The sequence below is a fragment of the Protomyctophum bolini genome, assembly GCF_963924005.1.
Source record: "Protomyctophum bolini genome assembly, chromosome: 11".
Lineage (NCBI taxonomy): Eukaryota > Metazoa > Chordata > Actinopteri > Myctophiformes > Myctophidae > Protomyctophum > Protomyctophum bolini.
The window spans coordinates 10,099,363-10,124,083 of NC_137872.1; the positions used below are offsets into that span (position 1 = coordinate 10,099,363).

The 24,721-nt window shown below is 43.0% G+C and overlaps 1 protein-coding gene and 1 long non-coding RNA gene across 3 annotated transcripts; one reads left to right on the forward strand and one right to left on the reverse strand.

Moving 5' to 3' along the window:
• Positions 1-575: 575 nt before the first annotated feature.
• On the reverse strand, positions 576-17,274 carry LOC308323919. Of its 2 annotated transcripts, none has more exons than XR_013964855.1 (4): positions 17,120-17,274; positions 13,159-13,311; positions 2,232-2,343; positions 576-952 (listed from the first exon to the last, which is right to left on the reverse strand). It is a non-coding gene; the product is annotated as an uncharacterized lncRNA (long non-coding RNA). The 2 variants fall into 2 exon arrangements; XR_013964856.1 differs by having other exon boundaries at positions 2,228-2,343.
• Positions 17,275-23,020: 5,746 nt separating this feature from the next.
• Positions 23,021-23,872, forward strand: prl (prolactin; the record flags this gene model as incomplete). Its single annotated transcript, XM_080775953.1, has 3 exons — positions 23,021-23,098; positions 23,229-23,411; positions 23,681-23,872. 3 exons carry the CDS (start codon positions 23,021-23,023, stop codon positions 23,870-23,872), a joined length of 453 nt encoding a protein of 150 aa, XP_080632079.1.
• Between the last annotated feature and the right edge of the window lie 849 nt (positions 23,873-24,721).

Here is a 24,721-nt window from a genome sequence, read left to right on the forward strand (position 1 = left end):
TGGGTCATATCGGTATCGGCAAATATTCCAGTCTAACCACCGATCCGACACAGGGGTAAGGGGTTGACAGTGACACTATGGCAAATAAATCAAATGTTGGGGCATGTGGAGTTTGCTTTCGAGTTGCCCAAACTGCAAGTGCACATTTGAGTGAGAAGTCTGCTATTAACAACACGAGATAAAATATATTTTTTAAATTGTTTTATTCTTATTCTCTGGTATGGGTATTCGGTATCGGCTAAAATTGTGGCGTCGGGATCGGATCGGGAACGAAAACAGTGTATCGGGACATCCTTAATTAATATCCACAATATTTTCCCCATTGACAGACGAATGAACGCAAAGTGGAGTTTCCCCAGTGTATAAGATCACAAAACCTGGTAATTGTTAAAGGCGATAAAGTATAATGTAATGCACAATCCAGTATGTGTACATTACTGCACTACAGTAATGTACTTCCCATTACACACATTTGTCAATAGGCCATGTCTCTTAACAACTCCAGTTTGTTTGAGGTTGCAAACCCTCAACATCAACATCTGAACCAAACTGAAAAAAGTGGAGTCAAATCAATGTTTTCCTTTTTATATCAAGTTTTTTTTATACTTTATTTCCATTTATATGTATTCATCTCAAAGTTGACAATTTACATTAAAACCCACCGGCTCTGCGGAATTGTCTACATGTCGATGCTATTATTTCTGCCACACAAGGGGTGAAGGAGGTAGGTATAGAAGACACCACTTATGACATAAAACAGGGAGGACTGAGGAGAGAGAGGGGGGGGAGGGGAGGGGTGTGGGGGAAGACAATTTGTGGTTTCTGCCGCCGGATCCCGAACTCTGCCCGGATTGGCACAATCTTCATTATGCCATCATCATCATCGTCGTTCAGTCCAGAGATGTTGTGCAGAAGGGAATGCTGGGAACTTTGAGGACTCAGTGCAGTGGACCTGGGGGGATAAACATAATTATAAGGACTTTACAGGGTGGACTGTATTGGAATTTGGAATTGTGATGAGAAAGTGTGAAGTATGCAATGAATGAAAGACAAAAATAAAGATGGAAAGTAAGAACATTACCATGTACTACTATGCTAACAATTAGGGTTTAGGCCCTGTATGTTTCCCTGGCAGAACGACATCATTGAACCCTGTCAAAAACAAGCTTAGCCATTTCTTTGTTACTAGGCAAGCAAGTCCACACAGAGAAGCTTGTTGTGCAAGTGTGGTAAACTTGCATTCTTCACACCCCACAAATTCTTACAGGCACCGTGCGCTGCTGCAGGCGTCCATTAAAAGGAAGGAAAGTCGAAATCTACCATGCAGTGTGCCAATCCAAGGCCCTGGACTCATTGTTGCCAATATATGAAAATTGTGTCTGACTATGTCTGATAAACAAGGCAGACCAGATGAAAAGTTGAATATAAAAACATTTTAGCCATTTAGCTGATCTTATTAGCTGATCTTATCGAGAGCCATGAATGTTTATTAAACATCAGGGAAGCGGAATGACAATGTTAATCCCATTCAGACATTCAGTTTCATGGTGAGGGCTCAGGGGTAACTGTAAGGGTCTTGTTCAGGGACACCGCCGACACAAAGATGGGTCAAAGTGTGCCATGACATGCCAAAAATAGGGACGCACGCCAGGCTGAAAAGTGGTTAACGTACGTCTTTTGGGGGATGTTTGTCTTTAACACCCCGATAGCCCAGGATGAAGTTCACCGTCCTTTCAATTAGTAACACCCAGCGCCCAGGACGAAGTTTTATCCAAAAGACGAAGATTATTGATATCAAAACCGATCGCATCGCTCCACAGCCTGGAAGCGGATGTTGCGCAACAGTGGGACATCATAAAACTTAAAACGTTAATAACTCGCGTCCAATTCTAAGAAAAGATCATGTCTTAGACGGCCCACCGCGGTCCAGTCGCTAGTCGCGATAGATTTAATCATACCTCCCGTTGTTGTCGATCGGCTCTAGAGTGTTTTGGCTACGTTTAGCTGCTACATCCACATCCGGGATAACATCCGGTCGGTCGGTAAAAGTGCTCCGCTGCTATAAATCGCTGGGCGCTATGATTTAATGAATTAAATAACCCCGGGCAATCGGAGTGTCAATTGTTTTCCGGCATGGCTGAACGCCCAAGCAAAAGGTCCTACTTGTGGGACAATACAGTTCACCTGGACTGTAGAGCGCAGAGCGTTGTGTGACATCCTTACTTACGTACATTAGTGGTTTGGGGCGGGGCTCTTCACGACGTGGCTTCAGCAGCAGCCTTCACGCAGGCAGCGAAGGCCTCCAGCAGGTCCTTACAGCCCTCTGCTCCATTCTCCGATACACTGCAGGAGGGACGACACAATGGGTGGGTTAGACACGGCCTGACACCAATGGACCCAAACAGAGTGTACAAAATGGACCCGGTCCGGGCCCATTTTAGTTAATCTCTCAGTTAATCTCTCAGTTACAGGTCAAACTAATTTTGAATATTTTACAGTTTAAAGGGCCATTTACACCAAGCACTATAAATAGAAAATAGTGACTTGAGATTCAGTACATTTATTTTTAGAGCTCAATTGCAGGAAAATAGAATAATCATAATAAATACCCTATACCCTACCCAAAAAATGCTGCCGACTGTGCTCAAAGTGCATCAACTAAAACCAATTAAAACTGTACAATCAATAGAGATGTAGAACAGAATGTAAGGTAAAATAAATAAATAATATAAAATTAAAAGGGAGTCTGCTCCCTTTTAAAGTCTTACATTTTGTTTCTGTATCAGCAACAAAAAAAATCTTTAACACAGTTTAAAACTTTGACCCATTTGACTTTGCAACTTATTTCACTTAAAGTAAAATTTCCCCCATTAACCAGGGTGTCTTTTCAGTGATTTATTTTGTCACAGACTGGTCTCTGGACGGAATGAGGGATGAGATAGTGAAAATGAAAGAGAAAGAACAGAGAGAGAGATTGGCAGAAAGAGGGATGTGTGAGAGATTATTTCAGGCATCCACTACCAAACACAGCGGCAGACGCTGCCATGGTGCATTAGGGTGATGGGGCAGAAGAGGGGGAGGGAGAGAGAGAGAGAGAGAGAGAGAGAGAGAGAGAGAGAGAGAGAGAGAGAGATGACAGAGAAGGAAGAAGAGTGACAGGGAGAGGAAGGGAAATTCATAAAGAGACCGGAAAGTTAGAGATAGATAAAAAAGATATACAGAAAGCAACGGGACTGAGGCTGAGCCCAGCTGCCTGGTAGGCAGCAGACATGCGACATTAGAGCGCCAATGTGTGATGATGCAATTGCAAAGACATGAGAGGAAACGTACAGTAGCTAGAAGGGTGAGACCGCAGGGGAGGGGCCTGCAGTTGACAGACAACTGCAGAGCCAGTTCTTCCTCACTCTATTCAATCACATCCATCCCTTGTTCCCATATTAGACCAGTCTCTACTGGAACCAGTCTCTCTCGACTGTATTCAGCCATATACGCAACTACGGTACCACTGTACCACCTAAATAACAATAAACATGTCAGTTTGTGTGGCACTCCAGTATGGGCAGTACTAGTGACTTGCGCATCCCTTGGACCTTCAGTATGCAGGGAATAGAAGCAATGACACCGTCAGTCTAATCGTCACAGAAAATGTTAAATTAAGCTCTGCACGACGCAGGATGACTGGCCTGCCTTTGCCTCAAGGCTGCAGCTACATTTTGCATCTATGATGTAATACACAGCTGCTTGCCTGCCTGCTTCAGCCATGCAGATTAAGGGGAAGTGTTCACAGAAAAGCTTTTTTCACAGCGAAGCTCTTTGGAAATATACAAAATATAAGGATTGATCGTCACATCAACTGCCTTAAGAGTACACATAGCTTAAACAAAATATAGTTAATGGATCACATAATAAATGCGATAAACTGAATTGCTCTAGACAGTGGTGAATCTTGATGATTAAGACAGGAGGAGCAGTTGGAGTGTGTGGGTCCACCATTGGAATCCCCCTCTCCTCTGTTTGTTGATCTTTTTAGTTCAGCATCTTCCTCGATTTTCATTGGTTTGGACGAGAAAAAGTGACATTGACGAGTGGTGCCATTCTCTCCGATCGCGCCGTCACAAACATGCTAGCCGCTGAGAGCGTAGTGCTGGGAATAGCAAGCGAGTCTACCATGTCTTTCTGTGGACACAGCCCCTAACGGGCTTTACTCCGCCCATTCTATTGATGGAGTTAGCACGATGGAGCAGCATTCATGTGAGTCAATGTTAGCATGGGTCACAGCCAGGGAGTGTGCGCAGCATAGGAATTGTGTATTGATGTGTGAGAGGAATTGATTTTTTGTTAGTCAATGAGTGCATGCATTATGAGTGAAGAGTGTGTATATATATCCACGCACAATGCAAATGTTATAACAACAGTGCAAGTGCATACATTCAATACTTGTTCTTCTGATGCTGCAGTGTTGGATAATCCTACCACCAGTCCTACTCCTCATTCCCCCATTCTTCTCAATTGAACAACCCACGGATTGACTAAATGAAGCCTAAATAAATAAAAAACGAAAGTACCATCTGAATCAGTAAGTTCAAATATATACCAACTATACACTGACTTGTGAGTCTCTAGGCGGACTATGTAATTATAATCTCCTCTCCTTCTGTCCTGACCTGAGTGTATCATAATCTCAGGATCCTTCCTGGAGAGATGAGGGGATTGTTTCCTCTGCCCTACATGACCAATGTGCCGTCAACTGAACCAATTAGTCTGATTAACCAAGTCTAGAACAAGGCCAACCCTGTCCTGAATCACATAGGCAGAACACACACAATGCAAAGCAATGAATGGAGACAAGTTTAAGTTTCAGTGTACTTGAATGGGTGCCGAGCAAAGTTACGAGTAATAATCATCAAGGGCAAATGTCCTTATATAATCCAATCATTCTATTGAGAGGACAAACACTTCAATGTGTCCTTTCTGTTGAGAACTCACTCTCAAAGGTGCAGGAAAATCAGCACTAACCCAGGGTGCATTGGGAAGTGTCATGCTCTCCTACAGAACGATTTAGGTTGAGAATCTATCCAAGTTGCCATTAAAGGACAACCAATCTTCATACAATTTGTCCTTACTAATATAATGCTCGGGATAAAAATGGTACCCATTGTTTACTACTAGTCTGTGTCTCATAGGAGGGCTGTGACACTTCAGAAACCCGCCTGCCTACCAATGACATCATCGCTAGGCAGTTGTTATATATATATTTTTTTCACAAACAAGATTTAGATAATTTTGTTATTACCGTGTGAACAATGGCTTCCAATATAGCATTTTAACTTTGCAGCAATAGAAAGCCTGCAGTTTCTATTAGCTTTGATTCCCCACCGATGAGGTCACTGGTAGGTGGGGTGGCTGAAAAATGATACAGTTTTATCATGAGTATTAGTGAGGACCGAAGAAGGTGCACCGAAGAAGGTTTTAGGACAAAACAATCAAAGGAAGAGAAAAGAGATGAGAGAGAAAGAATGTCTTTTCTTCTCCAGGCAGGTTAGGACGAGCAGAGGTAGATAGTACAGGGAGAGGTGGTGTGACTCTGGGGGAATATGAGGACGGGAGATGAGATAATTCTTTGGAGTAGGATGCACGATTATATCGCTCATATCAGATGATATTTGCCCTAAACGTTCAGTATCGGTAAAGATTTCTGCAACATAATCCTGATTAGGCCTATTCTATCGTAGAATATATGTATGCGTCAATGTGAAGTTGATGATGAATGAAGGCTGCAGATTCAATGTTTTATGCAAAAGAGTAAAAATAAATAAAGAAATTAAAGCAAGTTCCAAGTTGGAAACAAAAAGAAAGTCCACATAGTCCACTTCCTCCCGGGTGCTTCTGTGTTTATTCCTACTAACAACAACACAACATTACATGTTTATATGGCAGTAGTGCTGACAGACAGCAGAATGTGTCTGTATTGAAATATATTGTTATCAATTTGACCCTCCAGATAATCTGTGATCTGCCAACATTTCGGAGAGCAGATTAACAGGGTTTGGTTTACATTTACTGTAGTTAAGAGTGCACTGGGAGGGGGATTAGAGCAAATTAAACATTAGGAAGAATGAGGGGCCGGAGGTTACTGATGCAGGACAGATCCAATGACATCACCACAAGCACAATGATCACACAACCTCCTGAGGCAGCGTAAGAGGAGGGGAGAGGTTGACGACGGTCATGTTACACCGCACATCACCACACTGCAGCGAGGCCATACGATACAATAAGCATTTAATGCATATTGTATCGAATGGCCTCGCTACGGTGTTGCATTACATACTTAACCCTATACCTTAACACATTTTGGGGCGGGAACCCCTTTTGGTGTTAGCATTATGCTATGATTTAGCTATAGAAGAATAGCAGATCTACAAGCTCATAGCGCGCCACCGAGTGGTACGCTACGAGCCCCATCAGGGGCAGTCATGTGCTCAGTGTCTTGCTCAAGTACACTTCCACACGCAGCCAGGGGGAGCCGGGGACCGAGCCTGGAACCTTCCGATTTCCAAGACGCCCGCTCTACCTCCTGCGACACTTTCATCTGACAGTAGGCAACGGCCTCCACTCCACCCAGCAAACACTGTTGCCACACAACGCTGTATGCCAAGGCTTGCGTTAACATAATGTGCAGATCTGGACACCAGTGTGGTTGGCAGCTAGGAGATGTGTTCACTCTGTCTCAGGACACAATCAGGAAATGGAACGTTTAATTATTCAGTGTGAGTAGGGGCCTGTGCTCTGCAACTTACATAATAGATGACTCAGACAGGTGCTGCAGCGCTGGCGAAATACACTGGTCAAGAGCACAGCTTAACCACATTCACACTGGCGTCTCTAAAAAGCATCCATCTACACAGAGTCATGACACTTTGTAGGCATAAAGTCACACTTCATTGTGCGACCGCGTCACATTACATCATAAGTGAAAATGTATTTTGTTGCAAGCAACATGGTCATGCAACCAAGTATGGGTAATTTGTTTAAGAGCATAGACTGAAGGGTGATAACCACTCCATAACCAGGCAGTGCAGTGTGGAAAGCCTGGTTTACATTCCATTTTAACCAGTACCAGCCCTCCTACTCCAAAACCGTGTCCGACTCTGGATCCAAGTTTACCAAAATAGAATACGAATATTTCTGGAATTCTATGCTGGAATTAGATTCATATTAATATCACTATCACAACTAAGCATCATATAGCAATGAGAAACTAAGCCTTTTTTACACCAGTAACTTTGATCGGCTTGGAACTAAGGATGAATGGTGGTGCTAATCAAAGGTTAAACATACTGCTCACCCAGTAGGACATAAAAAACAAGCACATGTCCACAAATCTGCCACTCCAATTTAAATGCATTTCTGATGTTTTAACTTTTAAGAACTTTCAGAATTATAGCCTAATAATTTCAATCATTGGGGGATCTTTATAGTCAGAAATAAATGTTGTTCTTGAACTGCTTTAATCAGATGAATGTTAGAACTGTAGGACCCTACAGTACTAACATTCATCTGTTAAGGCTATGTCAACACTAGGAAGTTCTATACTAGAAAGCACAGCTGAGCTGAGTGAAGGGACAGCTCACGTTGCCAACTAGTGCACAATCACCAGATTCTAAATGAACACCAGAAGGATTCCATGAAGGCCACAGCAAGCACATGCATGTCTACACACACACACACACACACACACACACACACACACACACACACACACACACACACACACACACACACACACACACACACACACACACACACACACACACACACACCCTACTCTGTGTGCACGCTCTCTTACGCTTATGAAAGACATGTCTCAAAGTACACAGGATCATGACCCTCTAACAAGTTAACCATGGATTAGAGTTCTGCTTCTACAACACAAAGCCAATCTTTAACAACTGCTATTAGCTCACCTAGTCACAGTGGTGAGTGGATGTGTAGTCTACAACTCTAATCTATACTCGGAATTGTCCCGTTAAACTCTTAAACTGCCCTCACCTCGCAAGAGAAAGCCCTCTATAAACAGACAGTAGGGGATATACAGTAAATGGTTACAAATGCCAATGACTCCAACTTCAAATTGTAAAAAGCCCTCAGCTACTTAGAAAATATGGCAATTTGAGCAAAGTCAGAATACTGGAAACTTTGAGGCAATTAATGCAAGTAGGAATGGTAACAGTACAATGAACTAGAAATGTGAGACTTCCATTCCATTACTGTATTGAGATTTGAGAAGCAGACAGCAGTGTTAAATCTTTGCAGCCGATCATAGTGTGCACCTGATTGAGCACAGGTGAATTGCATACCACGGTCATCATTCTCACTCAACTGCACAATGCTGAACACCTGTGAACGGTGCATGCGTGTCTGCCCGCTCTGCCGTTTCAAAGGCCGACTTCAAGGTGAAAGGTTTGTGTACACTGTACACATGCAAGGAATAATTAACAAGGTGCTAAACTGCTTAAAATCATCAAGTAAATTCAGCCATGTATCGTGTACCACTTTTGACCTGGCGTCACGATTTTGGGCCCATGACATAGGTGAAACTTTTTTGAACATTTTCCAATAACAATGTTTAAGAGTCCAAAATAGCAGCCATACTAGGCAAGCTCAAAATATGTCGAGACAGGTTGCAAGCTTGCCGATCTATTCGATTTGTTATTTGAAATACAACGACGTATAAAATAGGGGTTAATTGGTTAAACTGACTTCAAGGTGACCTTGGGCAAGGTCAGACCTTCACTTTACAACTTTAGTACAAATGCAGTGACAAACTTGAACCTTTATAAATGTATAAAAGTAACGTAAAGGGGGGAAAACATCCAATCAATTAATCCAACTGTGGGAAATGTGTTGGCCGAAGGATTCAGCATCACCACAACCTCTGGCCTACAGCAAATTCAACATGGCCGCCTCCATACATCTCCTTGACTGTACTGTAGGTCTTCTACTGAATGATCTGGCCGACTACAGTATGTGAGAAACAGGTGTCAAGTTTAGCAGGAACTTGATCTATGGAACGAGATCTATGGAAGGAGTCATGGGATCCACATATATAGACGCACACACACACACACACACACACACACACACACACACACACACACACACACACACACACACACACACACACACAGTTGACTTTTAAGCGCCATGTTTCTATAAATACAGGTCAAGTCTGGTGCTCATTACACAGCGTCAGCCATGTTCCCTTTACACTAGCTTGGGGTTTCAGCAGCCTGGATGGAGCAATTAAGGAAGGATAGGCTGGATCAGATTTTAACAGAAAGACCCCGAATGACACGGCCTTTATCCGTTTAGCTGCCGTGTTTAGATCTGTGCGTCTGTGTTGAACTGTCGTCCTCTGGGACAATAAAGTCTCAATCTGATCTATTGCCCAATGTATACGTAGTTGCACACAGGTTTCAACAAACACGCCACTTGTCTTTGTCGAACGACGCGGTGGTGTGAGGGGATTCAAGTTTAAGGAAGGGCCCATGTAGCTCAGCAAGCACCGCATCGCACTCGTGCTGCAATTACTTGTGAAGCTCAGTGGGCGAGCATGGCACTGCCATAGAACTGCTAAACAACGTGATTCAACGTTATAGGCCTGACGTCGAAATTAAAATTATTTCTTTCTAAATCATGACAATTTTCGGGAAGATTTGAGGCACACTTTAACGATTTTTCAAAAATAGCAGACCTACAAGTTCATAGCGCGCCACTCGGTGGCGCGCTATGAGCTTGTAGATCTGCTATTTTTCAATAGCTAAATTATAACATGTATGTAAACACCAAAAGGGGTTCCCGCCCAAAATGGGTTAACCCAGGGTAAAAGGCACGCACACATAACATAACATACAGTAGGTCTACACGTAGGATGTTGCCACATCCTACATGTAGACCTACTGTATGTTATGTGTGCATGCCTTTTGACAAATCACACTCAATATTTGACAAAATGCTATATAGTCAGATATTGAGAAATGTAGCAACAATTGTCAAAGATAACTAAAATAGCTAAGAATGCAACTTGTGAGCTTGTAGATCTGCTATTTACAGTGTTTAGCAATTGTCTTTTAACAAAACAAACAGCAGGGTTTACTGAGATAGTAACACACTACTAACAAGAGTAGTTTTCTTGATCTGCACTCCAATCATCTGAGCTCCTCAATACAAGGCTTATCAAGTTGCAGAGTGTAACAAGCCATTCATGAAAACGATCCGTCCTCATTGAAGGACTTGAATTGAGACATCTCTTGATTACAGCTGTCCAACTGCCATTGAGTACAGTTACTGTAGTCGGCAAATACTGTAGTGACAGTCTAGAGTGCAGAGCCAGCAGGTTGCCTGGCTTGGAGCCTGCAGTTCTTAAATAACCATGTCCTGTATGGCCAAATATTCTGGTTTAAACTGAAATGGAAAACCATTTTCACACCAGATTTATTTTCACTACTAGGGCCAAACCGTGTGAAAGATTAAGCCCAACTAAGCAAACGGCAAATGGTACAATTGATTTAGCACATTACATTTATAGATGATGTCTGTCTAGTGACAGTAATTTCAAACATTTAAAAAAGTCATCATCACCCAGGGTCAACGCTACCATGCTAAGGTAATGCTAGAGCCTGATACAGTACCCTTTAGTGTTGCATTGGTCACACAGATATCATGGAATTCCCCTGCTTATGATATTACATGGTCACAGATTTTGAGATACCTATAGCTGCATTTAACAGCTCACATAAATCACCTAAAGGCATGACACACCACTTTGACAGTTGCATACGTTTCATCATATGCCTAAGATCATGTTCCCAACATGCAGCCTTGACTATACATCAAAGGCCTCTATACTGTACCGCGACACAGAGCAAAGTTCCAAGCGCAAGACTTTAACAGGCAGCAATAAAAATATGTCTAGCACCCAGCCACCCAGTACAAATACCTGCCCTTTGACAGAACAGACCAGCGTGTGTAACACACTGCGAGTACTGTAATCTTTCATCTTCTTATTAGAAGAACTTATACAATGAGCAGTGAAAATGGAATTATCCAAACATAAAAAGTTAAGAGTGCATTCGGAAATCGGAATGGAATGCAAACAGGCCAGCCTAAACATAACCACATTGAACAGTATACTAACCACCATGAGATAACCTCTGTAATTGCAAAACCTTTACAACTTCTTAAGTAATGATGATCGTATCCTTGACTAGTAGCAAGCAACCGCTCTACCCTCCCACCACCCTGCCCTGCTGGTTGGCTTATCTCCACATCCTCACTGGTCAACTCCTGGAGCATTATCAGCATCCAGCCATCTGGCTGGGAGAAAGCAGTGTCTTTTTGAGCTGGGGTTGTCTTTAAAATGAGCTTAATTCTTTTTATTTGCCAAGTCTCCCTGAACGGCACAAATATCTATCAATAAATCAATTCTAAACCAACCAATAAAAAGTAACATTAATAATATAACAATGTATACAGTAACATTGATAATATGTAGATTCCTCCTAGACAGTCATACATGTTTTACTTTTAAATGTCATTGTTGCTAGTCTTCCATTGCGTAAAAAGGTTTGCTGGAAACGATAGTACAAAGTGGTAGATTGTAATTAATTTAAACCGTGGCAACAACAAACAAAGAAATAACCCGAATCTGTCAGAAGAAGACGCATCAGTAGACATCATGAATGAAGCACAAAGATCCACTACAGTGAGAATGTAGGGCTGATCATCACTGAACTCCTGCTTTGACATTGCAATGCCATTGAGCGACACACAGAGAGAGCAGAGTCATCCATGTTGTTCTGAGCCTGCTGTATTACGTAGAGCAAAACCCACTCAACAACAATCACTCAGCTAATCCACGGTGGGGGAGGAGCATGTGTTTACAATGCGTCAAGGATAGGGAAGGTGCAATCTCCACCCAGACAGACACAAGGTTGAAACAAGGGATTGGTGAGTTAGCGTAGCTTACAATGTAATAGGAAAGGACACGGCATGCAAGGGACCAAGGGGTATGGGGGGGGAGACACACACACACACACACAACACACACACACACACAGACGGTAGTCATCATAAATTCAGAGGATTCTGGGGAGGGATGGTGATGTAGGCGAATTCCCAGTGGCCAACCAGGCGCATGGATGTGCAGTTGTGCACAGTAAACCCCTCCTTCCACATACAAGTACATGCCGGCTGCACCAGCATGCCCCCAAATACCCCCTCAGTGGAGTGTCCCTAATTTTCATTAACCTTGACCTGTGCATCCCGCAAGGATGTCCAATTCAGTTATACGCAAAGACTTCGAATTTAATTAATCATCTGAACCAATTCATTTGCTCATCGTTCAACGTGAACCGTGAATGTCCCCAAGTGGTGACTCCATTTTAACATGGCGCAGTTTTCCTTTCTCAATTCATGCAGTCACGACTACAAAATACGATTTAGCTAAAATACTGCATTCACGAGAAAAGAAATGTCAATTTTGTGACACACCCATTACAGGATCTGCTCTAATGCTTCACAGTTCAAATATAGGCTATAAATTAAACACATAAAACAAATTCTCAGATCTATATTGGCACATCATCTCAACAGTTCTGAACACTGTCAAAACACAACTCCTTTCTGAGCTACAGGAGAAATATGCAAAGTGAAATGAGTCCATGACACTTGCAGAGCTTGGTGCCACAATGGAGAAGTCTAGACCTATGATGACTGGCGGCTTGGTGAATGGCGAACGCCAGTGTTGAGGTGGAGGATTTGTGGAGCTTATGTGCACGACCTAATAACCGCTATCTCTTTCCACGGTCATAAAAGCATGAACAATTACCTTCATTACGTTTTAACCAATTAAACCCTACACACTTACGGAGTCCCCCAGGGCACTATACTAGTCTAGGTCCTCCCCCCCCACTCGCTCGACCGCATATTTCCTGGCGAATGTTCTCCCCAGAATAGGGACGCCCAGGGGTCAAGTGGTTTTGCAATTAGCGTCCCCGCCATAGATAACTTTTCCCCACTGGCGAACCCCAAACGATACTTTCCTTTTGCTCACCCACACTACTTCCACTGGTGAATGACCACACCTCCACCTACCATTTTTCCAGGTCGGCCTTGATGCTGGCGCAGGCAGCGGGGACGGGGGCCTCAGCAGGTGCGGTCTCAGAGTCTGACATGTCTGCCTGTGGTGTGGCTGGGCTGATGTGCGTTGAGTGCTGGGGGTGGGGGGTGGTCCTGTCCTCCTTACGCCTATGAATCCGTTCACCAAGAGAGACACAGAGAGAGAGAGAGAGACACAGAATGGTAGACCAGAGGGAAGAGTTCAGCGTTAGGGGAGGGCACACATGAGAGGGGCGGGGACAAGAGAGAATGTGAGAGGGCACAGCACATGTGTACATAAGGAGGGGGGAGGAGCAATGACCCCGACAAAGTTCAGAGGGGAAGATGATTGATCTGGAGGGACATTTGAAAAGGAGGACAGGGCAGGTTAGAGCTGGGGGGGGCCCTGTATAACTATGCCAATATGAGTACAAGAGTGGATACAGTGGTCAGTTATACTGCTTGATGCCTGCAGTCTTGAAATGACAAGCGGATAGTTTTGTACTCAGATGGACAATATGTGTTATTGCAGCGAGCATACTTCAGTAATGTCCTCTTCACTACAGCAGGACATTACATGCAAATGACACTAGCTTAAAAAAGTAGATACTGTAGTGTAGAAGATGCATTTAATAGCAACGTAAATGGTTATCATCTATTATAGTCTAGCACTGTTTCCCAAACAGTGGGTTGGGTTCCATTTGTGGGTTGTGGTCACATTTTTATGGAGGTTTTGTTTTGAATTATAATTTAATTCAAGATATTTTCAAAAAACATTCCCAATTTTGTTTTTTATGAATAAATAAACGAAAAACCAAAGAAATTCCATAAATTACAAAACGAATATTTAAGAAGTAGTGAATATAGCATAGTAATAGCAAGAATGTGAACCACTGTATTATAGCATAGTAGCAAGAATGTGCTGAAAACACTTCACAGAAGAGAAGGAAGACCAATAGCATCTGCATCTCCTAAGAGGTGCATGTTTCACAGTCTACTTTGAGTGGAGGGTCCTCTGACATGAAGCAATAAATCCTGCCATCTGCTGGTAACTTTTAGGAAAGACTCATTACTGTAACATACAGTAGAAAGCTTAGTTGGCGTAAAAGAGTGATGGAATCTGGTTTGGCTGCAAAAGTCTAAATATTTAGGGCTCAACAGAGAGAAAAGACACTGCATGATCTTGCACAGTAGAGGTTAACCAGGTTTACCTTACCTTTATGCACTTGCCGACTGAGTCAAGGTTTTTCAAGGACTTTGTGGGTTGGGGTGTTTTAGGCCATGAACCCAAGGCGTATATCTATTCTACATCCGAGCATAGACATGGTAAAGCCCCGTCTGCCTCTGATTGGCCTACCTGACTCTACAGAATACCTCTGGTCTCACCAGACTGTCGTCCGTCCGAGGTGGGAAAGAATACAAGAGAATGACAGCTTGGCACGCGAGACAGTAACTTATAACAATATTAGTTTGCCTCTTCTACAAAACATAAAAGTTACTGTCGCGCGTGCCAAGCTCTTGTATTATATCGTACTTATTATTTATTTATTTTCCCACCACGGAGTAACCTCTTGGCAGACTATCCAGCATATAGCTATCAACCTCGGAGGAAAGTCTAGTGGCCGGCAGTGTCGGTAGGCCAATCGGAGGCAGGCAGGGCGTTACCATGTCTATGCTCGGACGTAGAATAGATATACGCGAACCCAAGGCATCTTTAATAAGCCCAACCACAACTAAATTAACGGAATGGAACGGGAAAATGTATTATCTTAATTGCAAACCAAGTCATTACAGCCTTTGACCACAATGAAAGTCTCTGAACAAGCCAAATATTTACAAGCTACTATATTTTATTCAAGTCTATCACAAGCACCATGACATGATTACCCAACATTCAGTGAAAGGTTTACAGTCTGATTTGATTTGGATTTATGCTCATGTGTGGCACGTCCTGTAAATGCCTATGTGTATTTGCATTGTGAGCTTATAGATTGGCAATTTTCATAATTAATATGGTTGAAATGTGAATATAGGGCTGAAGTGTTATACGTTTCGTAATAATAATCAAAATCTACAAAGAAACTAGTAACTAACGTTGAGTAAAAAATGTGGATCCGAGATGTAGTTGAGTAGAAGTAAAAGCACTGGAAATTCGAAATACTCAAGTAAATTACAATTAGCTCAAATTTGTATTCAAGTACAGTACTTGTGTATAGTACTTAAGTAAATGTACTTTCAACCACTTCCTTTTTCCGGCACTTGGCCAATGCTGCAATGCAGTAGCAGCAATGCACATCACTGAAAATTGACCAAATGTATTACACTGTATGTTCAACATCCGAAAATAAAAATGAACTGGAAATATAAAACAGAGGTGCATTGATTCAAAACAAAATAGGGATGTCCTGGCTAGGGAGTTTCCAGTCATTGCCGCATCAACACACATTATAAAATGGGTTGGTCAAATAAAATGGGTTGGTCAAATCACGCAATCTGATTGGTTGATAGGTGTGGCTAGTCTGGCTACCAGTCCATAGGCTATTCCATACCCCACCATATCTATTAAGTTTAATGTATTTGCGCAGCAGCAATATATCAATCCGAGGCTGAAAGCAACATGATTTAAGGTGGAATTCAATCTCCGTGGAGAGGGCCTCAACTGTGGTGGACTGAGGCGTGGACAGAGCAATGTTTCTGGGGAAAAGTCCACCTTAAAAGGATGACACGCAGATAAATGTATTAACTGGAGGGTGCGTCGTCTAATGACATTTTGAAACGGCAAATAACATTTTATGAAAGCATAATTAATAATTATCTCACTCCGGGCCATGGTGGTATAATGTCATAATATCACAGATTCACCGCTTGAGCAAAAGGATTGCCGGATATCTTCGCCTGTCATCTTTAAATTATTGCTTAAAAGCCTAATCCATCCAACCATACAAAAACACGCACAAATTAAAAAGCCTACTCCCCCGGCCTGCCATTCCTTCATTCTCTTATTTTCATGTACCAAACTGATACATATCATATACTGACTTTTATGAGCTTAGGAATTCTGGGAAATGCAGTCATTAGCAGAGAAGCGCCTGGTGTGTTGGCTGCACGTGCACGTTGCCATACATTCATTCCATTCCAACATTGGCCAATGGCCATTGGCCATACAAGGTCACCCAAGCAATATTTGAAGGGTGTAGTGCATTTATGCTATGTCATGAAAAACTAAACATGATCAAAACCATGAATTTGCTGGTGATATTTAATATCATACTCTTCTTTGTATAATCCAATTGACCTGTGTAACTGAATGGTTTGATGATCTTGACTGTCAGTGCCCCCTATTAGAGCTATGGACCAGAGCTAAGTGCCCCCCACAATCACACACACACTCCTCTTTTCCAACTTTTCCCCGAGAGGCACGTTCCTAAAAATAGTGATAGTTCATATTCATTTAAAATATAAAACCCCAGAGACTCTAAATTGCATTAGCATCAAATGTCAACCAATTAACTCCAAGAGTGGAAAGAATACAGCAGGACACCTCATCTTGCGGATAATCCTACTGTCTCATGCATAAAGTAAAATTCTCTCAACGTCAGAGCACACAGAAAACTCAACAGGCCTAACATGAGCTACTTCTAAACAACTTTCTAAGTTCTAAATTCTAAGTAAACGGGGAACTCCAATATCCCAGTGAAGAAAAACATTTACGCATAATTACGGATTCATTCTCTCGTTTCAGATATAGCCTACAGTACAAACTTTTTAAAAACAACTTATTCTTCTTCGGATCAAAGTCGCTCCACCTCCTCAGCACGTTCAATTGTGTTGACGAAAAAGGGAACATTCTGTACCTTACAGGCAGCACCACAAGTGTGTGACATGTTGAAAACAGACCATATAGTAGTATAGCCTACAAGATCCAATGCATATAAAAGCTGCATTAATTATAACCTACCGGCAGATGGGACGTCTGGTCCTGAGGTTAGGAAGCTATAAAGTGCTTGTGACGAGAAAACAGCGGAAAATGCCAATGAGATGATATGGCCGTGTGGAATTGTGAGCCTATGGAGTAGGGGGGCGTGTATCTCTCTTCATGCGTGCTCACTGCGTGTGCTTCGTATGTGCACGAGCGCGTGAGTAGGGTAGTAGTTTGTGCGTGTGTGGGCGCGCGCAGTAAGTGCTGCTCATTGCTTGCCTGAGGAGAGTGAGATATGAGGGGGGAGGGGGGGACTTTTTACATTCATACTCCTACCTACCAAGTTTGCTTCTTCAGAATCTTCACGCTCAAAGAATGGAGGCTAAAATAGATTGAATGGCAGGAAGGAGACAAGAAAAGAAGGAGAACAAGAAAACCTGGAACACAAAAAAACAAGGAAGTACATTTCTCTTATTTATTGGTCTTATTGCACATCTCTGTGCAGACAGTAGGCCAATTCATCAACACATGCTGATTTGATGCGAGAGAGTTGCTCTGTTGAGGTTTAAGGATTGCTGTATTTTCAAGAAACAGAACAATAACAAGAGAGAGAGAGAGAGAGAGACCCTTGATATTCCTGGAACACTGGTAGGGAGGGGGTCCTTCCTGCATGTGTGGCACGTGTCTATGCCTCAGTGCCTGTGCATCAATGTATATGTGCCTCTGCTCTCTCTCTCTCTCTCTCTCTCTCTGTGTGCGCACATGTGTGTGACTGTGTGTGTGTGGTGTGCTACTGCAAGGTTGAAGTCCCACCCATAAAACACATACAGTAATAAATGTAATTTTCCTCCCTTCCCCATTTGTTAAACCATTCGTTCTTTCTGTCTTATTTGTCTTTTGTTTGCTGTTTCACCAGCCTCTTGCACAATATGATAGATACCATAGAGAGAGGACACTCCCCTTGGGTTTATGCCGATTCTGTTCACGCACGCACGCACACACACACGCACCAGCCCCCCACATTTCTGCTTTTTCTTGTTAAACTCGGCACAGGAAATTGTTGCTCTTGAAATTTGCCGTAGGGAATAAAACATTTAGAGACAGCACATTGTCTTTGCCCGTATGTGAGAGAGAGAGAGAGAGAGAGAGAGAGAGAGTGAATGAATATCTCTTTGCATGAATGACTGAGGGTGGTGTGTTGAACATAAGGAAAGAGAGAATGGTGTACACACATGTATGTGCATTACACCATGACCATACAGGTTAAAAAGTTAACATGGCGGAATGACGAATGCTCAAAGTCATATGTGTAGGTCACAAACACACACAGGTACGCCTGCGCACACCTTCATTTACATGTCTGTTTGCACATGCACATTGTGTGTGTGTGTGTGTGTGTGAGTCTTTGACAGTTAAATGGAGCCAGTCCCCTCCCACAAGGGAAGAAGTGGAGGGCAGCCTGCCAAAAGCAAAGGCCCATGGGTAATCTATAGGGTGACTGCAGAGCCTCAGCAATGGACAAAATGTAAAGGTTATGGAGTGAGTGTTAGATGTGGAACCAGGAATAAACTAAATAATGAGGTGGACTGAAATTATGATCAATCACAATGACAACACAAGCTTAGTTACATACACATAACAGCTTCCACCAGTACATGCATCAAAACTGATCTGGCCCCCTTATTATCTTTTCTGACACTAAACCCATGTTCAAAATGTTTCAAACATACAGTTGGTTTTAACTATAACTACGCTCCAGCAGTGTTCACATCTCCGCCAGGCTGGGTTGCCTAGCCAGGGATGTGTAAAGGTGTCCCCACACCAAACCGATGTCGGCGGTGGTATTAAGTAACTAAGTGTTGGAAAGCGACAAAGCATATTGCTGTTGAATGAATAGTCGCGTTGGGCCGACAGTTGTAGGGAGAGGAGGTAGAGTTCTCTGGTTTGCTGCTAGGAGGGGTAGCGGAGACCCATCCTAAAAATGCAATACTGAGGTAGTCATTTTTATTGTGTCTGAATACAGCACCATATAAATACTGCTACAGCTGCACATGCGCATGTGGCTCGTCTCTTTCAAACACCAGCTGTCACCTGTCATATTTTCAGTGAAACAAAACTTATCAAGCACTTACTCCTGCATTAATTAAAAAGTGAAACGGTCTGTAAAATCACCGAAGCAACTGGTTGTATTCTGTTTTCCTCGCCCCCTCCCATTTGTATTGCGGGAGCTGGCGAAAACGTCTGGGAGCTCAGATTAGTATTCTATAGACTATAGGTTTCACTTTTAGTCTACTTACAAATAAACTTGTGCCCATGACATGTCCTATAAGCACCCTGCAGTGCAGTAGCTAGTTTGTTGTTGAAAAACAACCTCAAGACAGACTATTCTTAGCACCATAGTAGCTGTCTGTCAGCACAGTGTGGACTAGAGAGGTGCATTCAGCAAACTTTCACACCTTTCAACCGACTCGTCTCCTGACTTCATTCGACGCCATTCTATAGTACAGTATAATAGTAGTCTGTTTGGTGCCTGGTGGGGGGGCCTTAAGTAGTGGGTTTTGCATTTTAGAGATGTGCTCTATAGAGGCCACTCAAGATTGTTTGGATGATTGAATAGGTGGTACGATGTGGGAATTAGGTGCTTTAAGGACTTGTATAAGGACAATATATTTGATAGTTTTCCTTCCCTCTGTGCTGAATTCAATCTCTCCCGTGACAACTTCTTCAGATTCCCCCAGATCTGTCAGGTTGTAATACAGGTATTTGGCTCATTTCCACATCTCCCTGAAAATGGGTTTGTTTCAGAATGTTACATATTTATCTCATATCTCACTGATGCCAATAGACAACGATTAAAAAATAAATGGGAAAGAGAATTGAGGACTGAATTGACAGATGAGTGGTGGTCAGACGCTTAGAGTCAACTCAACCACCTCATGTGTGCATCTCTGTCTAATTCAACTGAAAGTGGTACATACTGTAGAGCTCATCTTAGTAAAGCCAGGGTGGCTGAAATGTATCCTTAGGCAGACTGAAGTGCGATCGCTGTGCCCAGGCACAAGCAAGCACACCTCACACATATATTGGTCTTGTCCGCAGTTAAAACGGTTCTGGTCACATGTGTTGGACACACTGTCTGACGTGCTAGACATCGCACTACAACCCTGTCCATTGTTTGCTAGCTACATTTGGCACACGCCGCACACCATCAAACCCACATTATATGAGTCAGCAGTTAGACATTATTGCTTTTGCAACACTCTCAGCTAAAAGAAGAATATTACTATCTTGGAAATCTCCAAAACCACCCTCTCATTCAATCTGGCTCAACGATGTGATGTACTTCTTAAGCTTAGGAAAAATAAAATGCTCTCTCACAGGAACCACTGAAGGCTTTTCTATGGCATGGAGACCTTTTATATAACATCCGTACCTCCCCGGATTAGTGTATGGATTAGAGTGGACAGTGGATTTTATATGTAACGGATTGTGCTTCTCTCACTTGTGTACGTTACTATGACTATGACCCATGACCTGGTTGTATTGTTTTCTCTTCTGTTGTTGTTTTGATTTGTTGTGTTGTTGTTTTTGAGGGGGGGGGGGGGGGGAGAGATCGGATTGGATGTTGCGTTCATAATATACTGTATACACTATGACTATGCAGTAAACGTTTTGTTAGTAATCGATAAGCCAATTACAGGCAAACTTTGTGATTAAAATTTGAGGTTGAACAGACCATGTGGCTGGTTTGTAAATGTTGTCTTCCTTGGCCTACTGAACTTTTATTTTAACCATGCACTAAAACCACCATAAGACCCTCTCTCCTTAGTAAACAACTGCATATGGAGCGCTTTTAGTAAGTAAGTACATTATATTTATAGAGCACCCTTCGAAACAATGTTACAAAGTGCTGTACAGTGGTCAACGAGGTAAAACAATCATGTTAAAACAAGGGCAGGAAACAAAGAAAAACACACAATAGAAGGCAAAACATTGAAATCATAAAATAAAGTGCTTACAAAATAAAGATGTTTTTAACGAGTTCTTAAAACAGTCGATAGACTGTGCATTTTTTAGCTCAAAGGGCAGGGCGTTCCACAAAGTGGGAGCAACCACTGAAAATGCACGGTCCCCCTTAGTTTTCAGTCTACTTGTCGGAATGGACAGAAGGCCTTTATCAGAGGACCTGAGGGATCTTATGTTTGGCTTTGCATGCAGTAGTTCTGTGATGTAAAGTGGAGCCAGCCCGTGTAATGCCTTATAGTTATATGTTATTAACAGATTTCTTTTATTAATCCTGACGGGCAACCAATGAAGTGCAGCAAGCACGGGAGTGATGTGAGATCTGCGGTTTGTGTTTGTGAGAATCCTGGCAGCTGTATTCTGTACTAGTTGAAGTTTATGGATTGAGGAGGAGCTGAGGGTGGTGTAGAGCCCATTACAATAGTCAAGGCGGGAGGAGATGAAAGCGTGGATGATTTCTTTCTAGGTCTTGGGGAGTGAGGACTGGTTTGATTTTTGAGGTGAAAGAAACAGACTGGGTGACCTTCTTAACATGGGATTCCAGGTTCATGCGGTTGTTAAAGAGTTTCTAGGTTTCTAGTGGAATTGTTTATATTGGATGCCAGTGGGAGTTGAGCTGAAGGACGTTTTGAGCCATCCAATTATTAATTTCTGTTTTTATCTACAACAAATCTCTTCACCAGAAATAGCCAGTCTGGACAATAGGGATGCTGGGGTTCAAGTGGTTAAGCCTCCATCCATAGAGAGCATTGTGTTTGTGGGTGGAGTTTAAAGTGGCCTAACATTAGGTCATTATGGCGATGGAACATGTCACCTGCTGGTGTCTTTATTCATCAGTTTCATTAAGGAGTTTTTCCACATCTAACACTCACTCCATAACCAAATGACCGCAGACACTATAAAGTGGAGGTCAGGTAGAGAAGGAGACAGATTGAAAAGAGGGGAGGAACAAAAGAGAGATGATGGCTCATAGAAAAAAACTCTGCCTGACTGGTGAGATCTGTCTGTCTGTCTGTCTGTCTGTCTGTCCTCTGTCTTCAATTCAATTAAATGGGGATTTAGTCATTTATATATTATACTATTTGGGTCTAACTTACTTACTTCTGACTTACTTTGGGTTTAAGATTGGGCAAATAGGCTGTGTGTAACTCTGTCCATCTCTCACCTCCCTCTCTCTCTCTCTCTCTCTCTCTCTAGTAGTGTGTCTCTTGTGGGGTTGTCATGCTGTCCCTCTTGGTGACCTGTTGGATCGAGCAGCTCAGCGCTCAGACAAATTGCACTCTATCAGCACAACACTGACCCACGAGCTGGTCAGTGTGTGTGTGTGTGTGTGTGTGTGTGTGTGTGTGTGTGTGTGTGTGTGGGACTGTGAGCGTGCATAATTGTGTAATATGTCAATTGACATAGTGTTGCATGCCTATATATACTGTAGGCACACATACTGTAAATCTGTATGTGTAACTCTAAAACATCCAATACGTATTTGATTAGCTGCAGCTGTGCGTCGGAGGGGGGTCAGAAGGGTCTGAATGTCCCCGCACTATTTGTGCTCCATTCTGGCTATAGTCTAGTCCAGTGGTTCCCAAACCTTTTCATGTCAAGGACCCCCAAATTTACACTAATTGGCCCGCGGACCCCCATTTGAAAAGATATGCCTAAACAGACCCCCATAACAAGGCTCTAGCAGTGATTCTCAACCCGTTTAATGTCAAGGACCTCCAGTTTGTATATTTACGTTCCGAAGGCACCACTGCCACGGCGTTCTGTGCATCATAGATGTAGCCTAGGGGTTTCCTGATGTGCATGCATTTATTGTCAGCATATAATAATTATTGTTCTCCCTCACTCGCTCCCTCTCTCTCTCTCTCTCTCTCTCTCTCTCCTTAGGACAGTCATTTTCCTCCTATAGGCCGCCTGATGATGCCCCGCCCCTCCATGTGTCACACCTCCTCTCTCCAGACCCCCAATGACAAGGAGCAAGCTCTCAGAGTGTCGGTCAGTCAACATGCATGCGTGCCACTCTCTTTCTTCACTTCAAAGCTCTCAGCTACAATCAGTTCTCATAACCTCTCCTCTCCCATCCCCATTCCTTACCTCAACTCTCCATCACTACACCCCCCTCCAGGAGTCTGACCTGCTCTCCTTGGCAAGGTCTCTGCTCCAGGCCTGGGCTGACCCCCTGCTGTTCCTCTCCTCTGCGGCTCCCAGCCTGCCTCACCCGTCCCACAACGCCATCTACAGCAAGTTACAGGAACTGCAAGACCACTCCAGGAACCTGGGCGACGGCCTGGACATACTGTCTGGAAAGGTGGGTGCTCACCGGCAGGAGGGATTTATAGCCTATAGGTGAGGAAGGGTTGAAGATGGGGAGATGAAGATTAATTTATTAATGGATTTTTATTATTTTGTCTACCCTTACCCACCCCCTTCTCTCAATATCTACTACCTTCCTTTCACCCTCTTTCACATTATTGTCACCATACCTCCTTATCCGCTCCCTTTCCTCTGCCTCTCAATTCTCCCCTTTTATTTCCTTCCATCTCCTTCCTCCTCTCCCTCCCTCTTCCCTCTCTCCAGATGGGCCCTTCCTCGCAGTATATTTCCTCCCTGCCGTACCGAGGAGGAAGTGACCTTGGCCAGGACAAGACCTCCCGTCTGGTCAACTTCCACTTCCTGCTATCCTGCTTCAGACGCGACTCCCACAAAATTGACAGCTTCCTCAAAGTGCTGCGCTGTCGCCTGGCCAAGACTAAACCCGAAATGTGTTGAGGAGGACTGGAGAACGCACGTTCACACACACACACACACACACACACACACACACACACACACACACACACAGTCACACACACACACACACACACACACACACACAGTTGTCATTTTGGCTCGGAGGTGGAGGGTCCGATGATACTGTGACCATTGACTAACCCATGCATGCAGCAGATACATAAACTATAGAAGCACATCAACCACCATCATCACTGCCAGTGGGAGTTTGACGTGCACATGTGTTCGATAGCTTGCTCTCATTCCTGTTTCACCTTGGATCTTTAATTGGATATTCCGTGTCACATATTGCCTGATAGAATAGCATCATGCCTTTGGAATGAACTACTAACACAATCAATATCGTCTGATGTAATACTTAGTTGTGCGTTAGTGTCGCACACTGAAAATGGCAGATATACAAGTTCACAATGCATCATATAATGCTCATGTTGGTAAGCTTGTAGATCTGCTAATTTCGGCATGCAACACAACGCGGCAAGTACAAATCAGGCATATCATGTGTGTCGTGGTGTGCAATTTATGCTTTTAAAGATGATTCATTTGGCATTTCCCCTTCATTTTGATAGAACAGTGAGCAGAGATACTGTAGGAAGGCTGGGAGAGAGGGGGATGACATGCAGTACATATTGACCATTCTGGGAAATCTTAGGAAAAAACAAAACTAATTAAGAATAACACCTTTTTTTAGGCCTATAATTTTGCCAGTGTGCATACTTTTTATCCACTAAACAATATAACTATACTATATGAACCTTAGCATCCCTATTCTGGGCTGAACATTAGCAGATCAAAGAAATTTGGTGTAGAGGGAAATTAATTATTAAG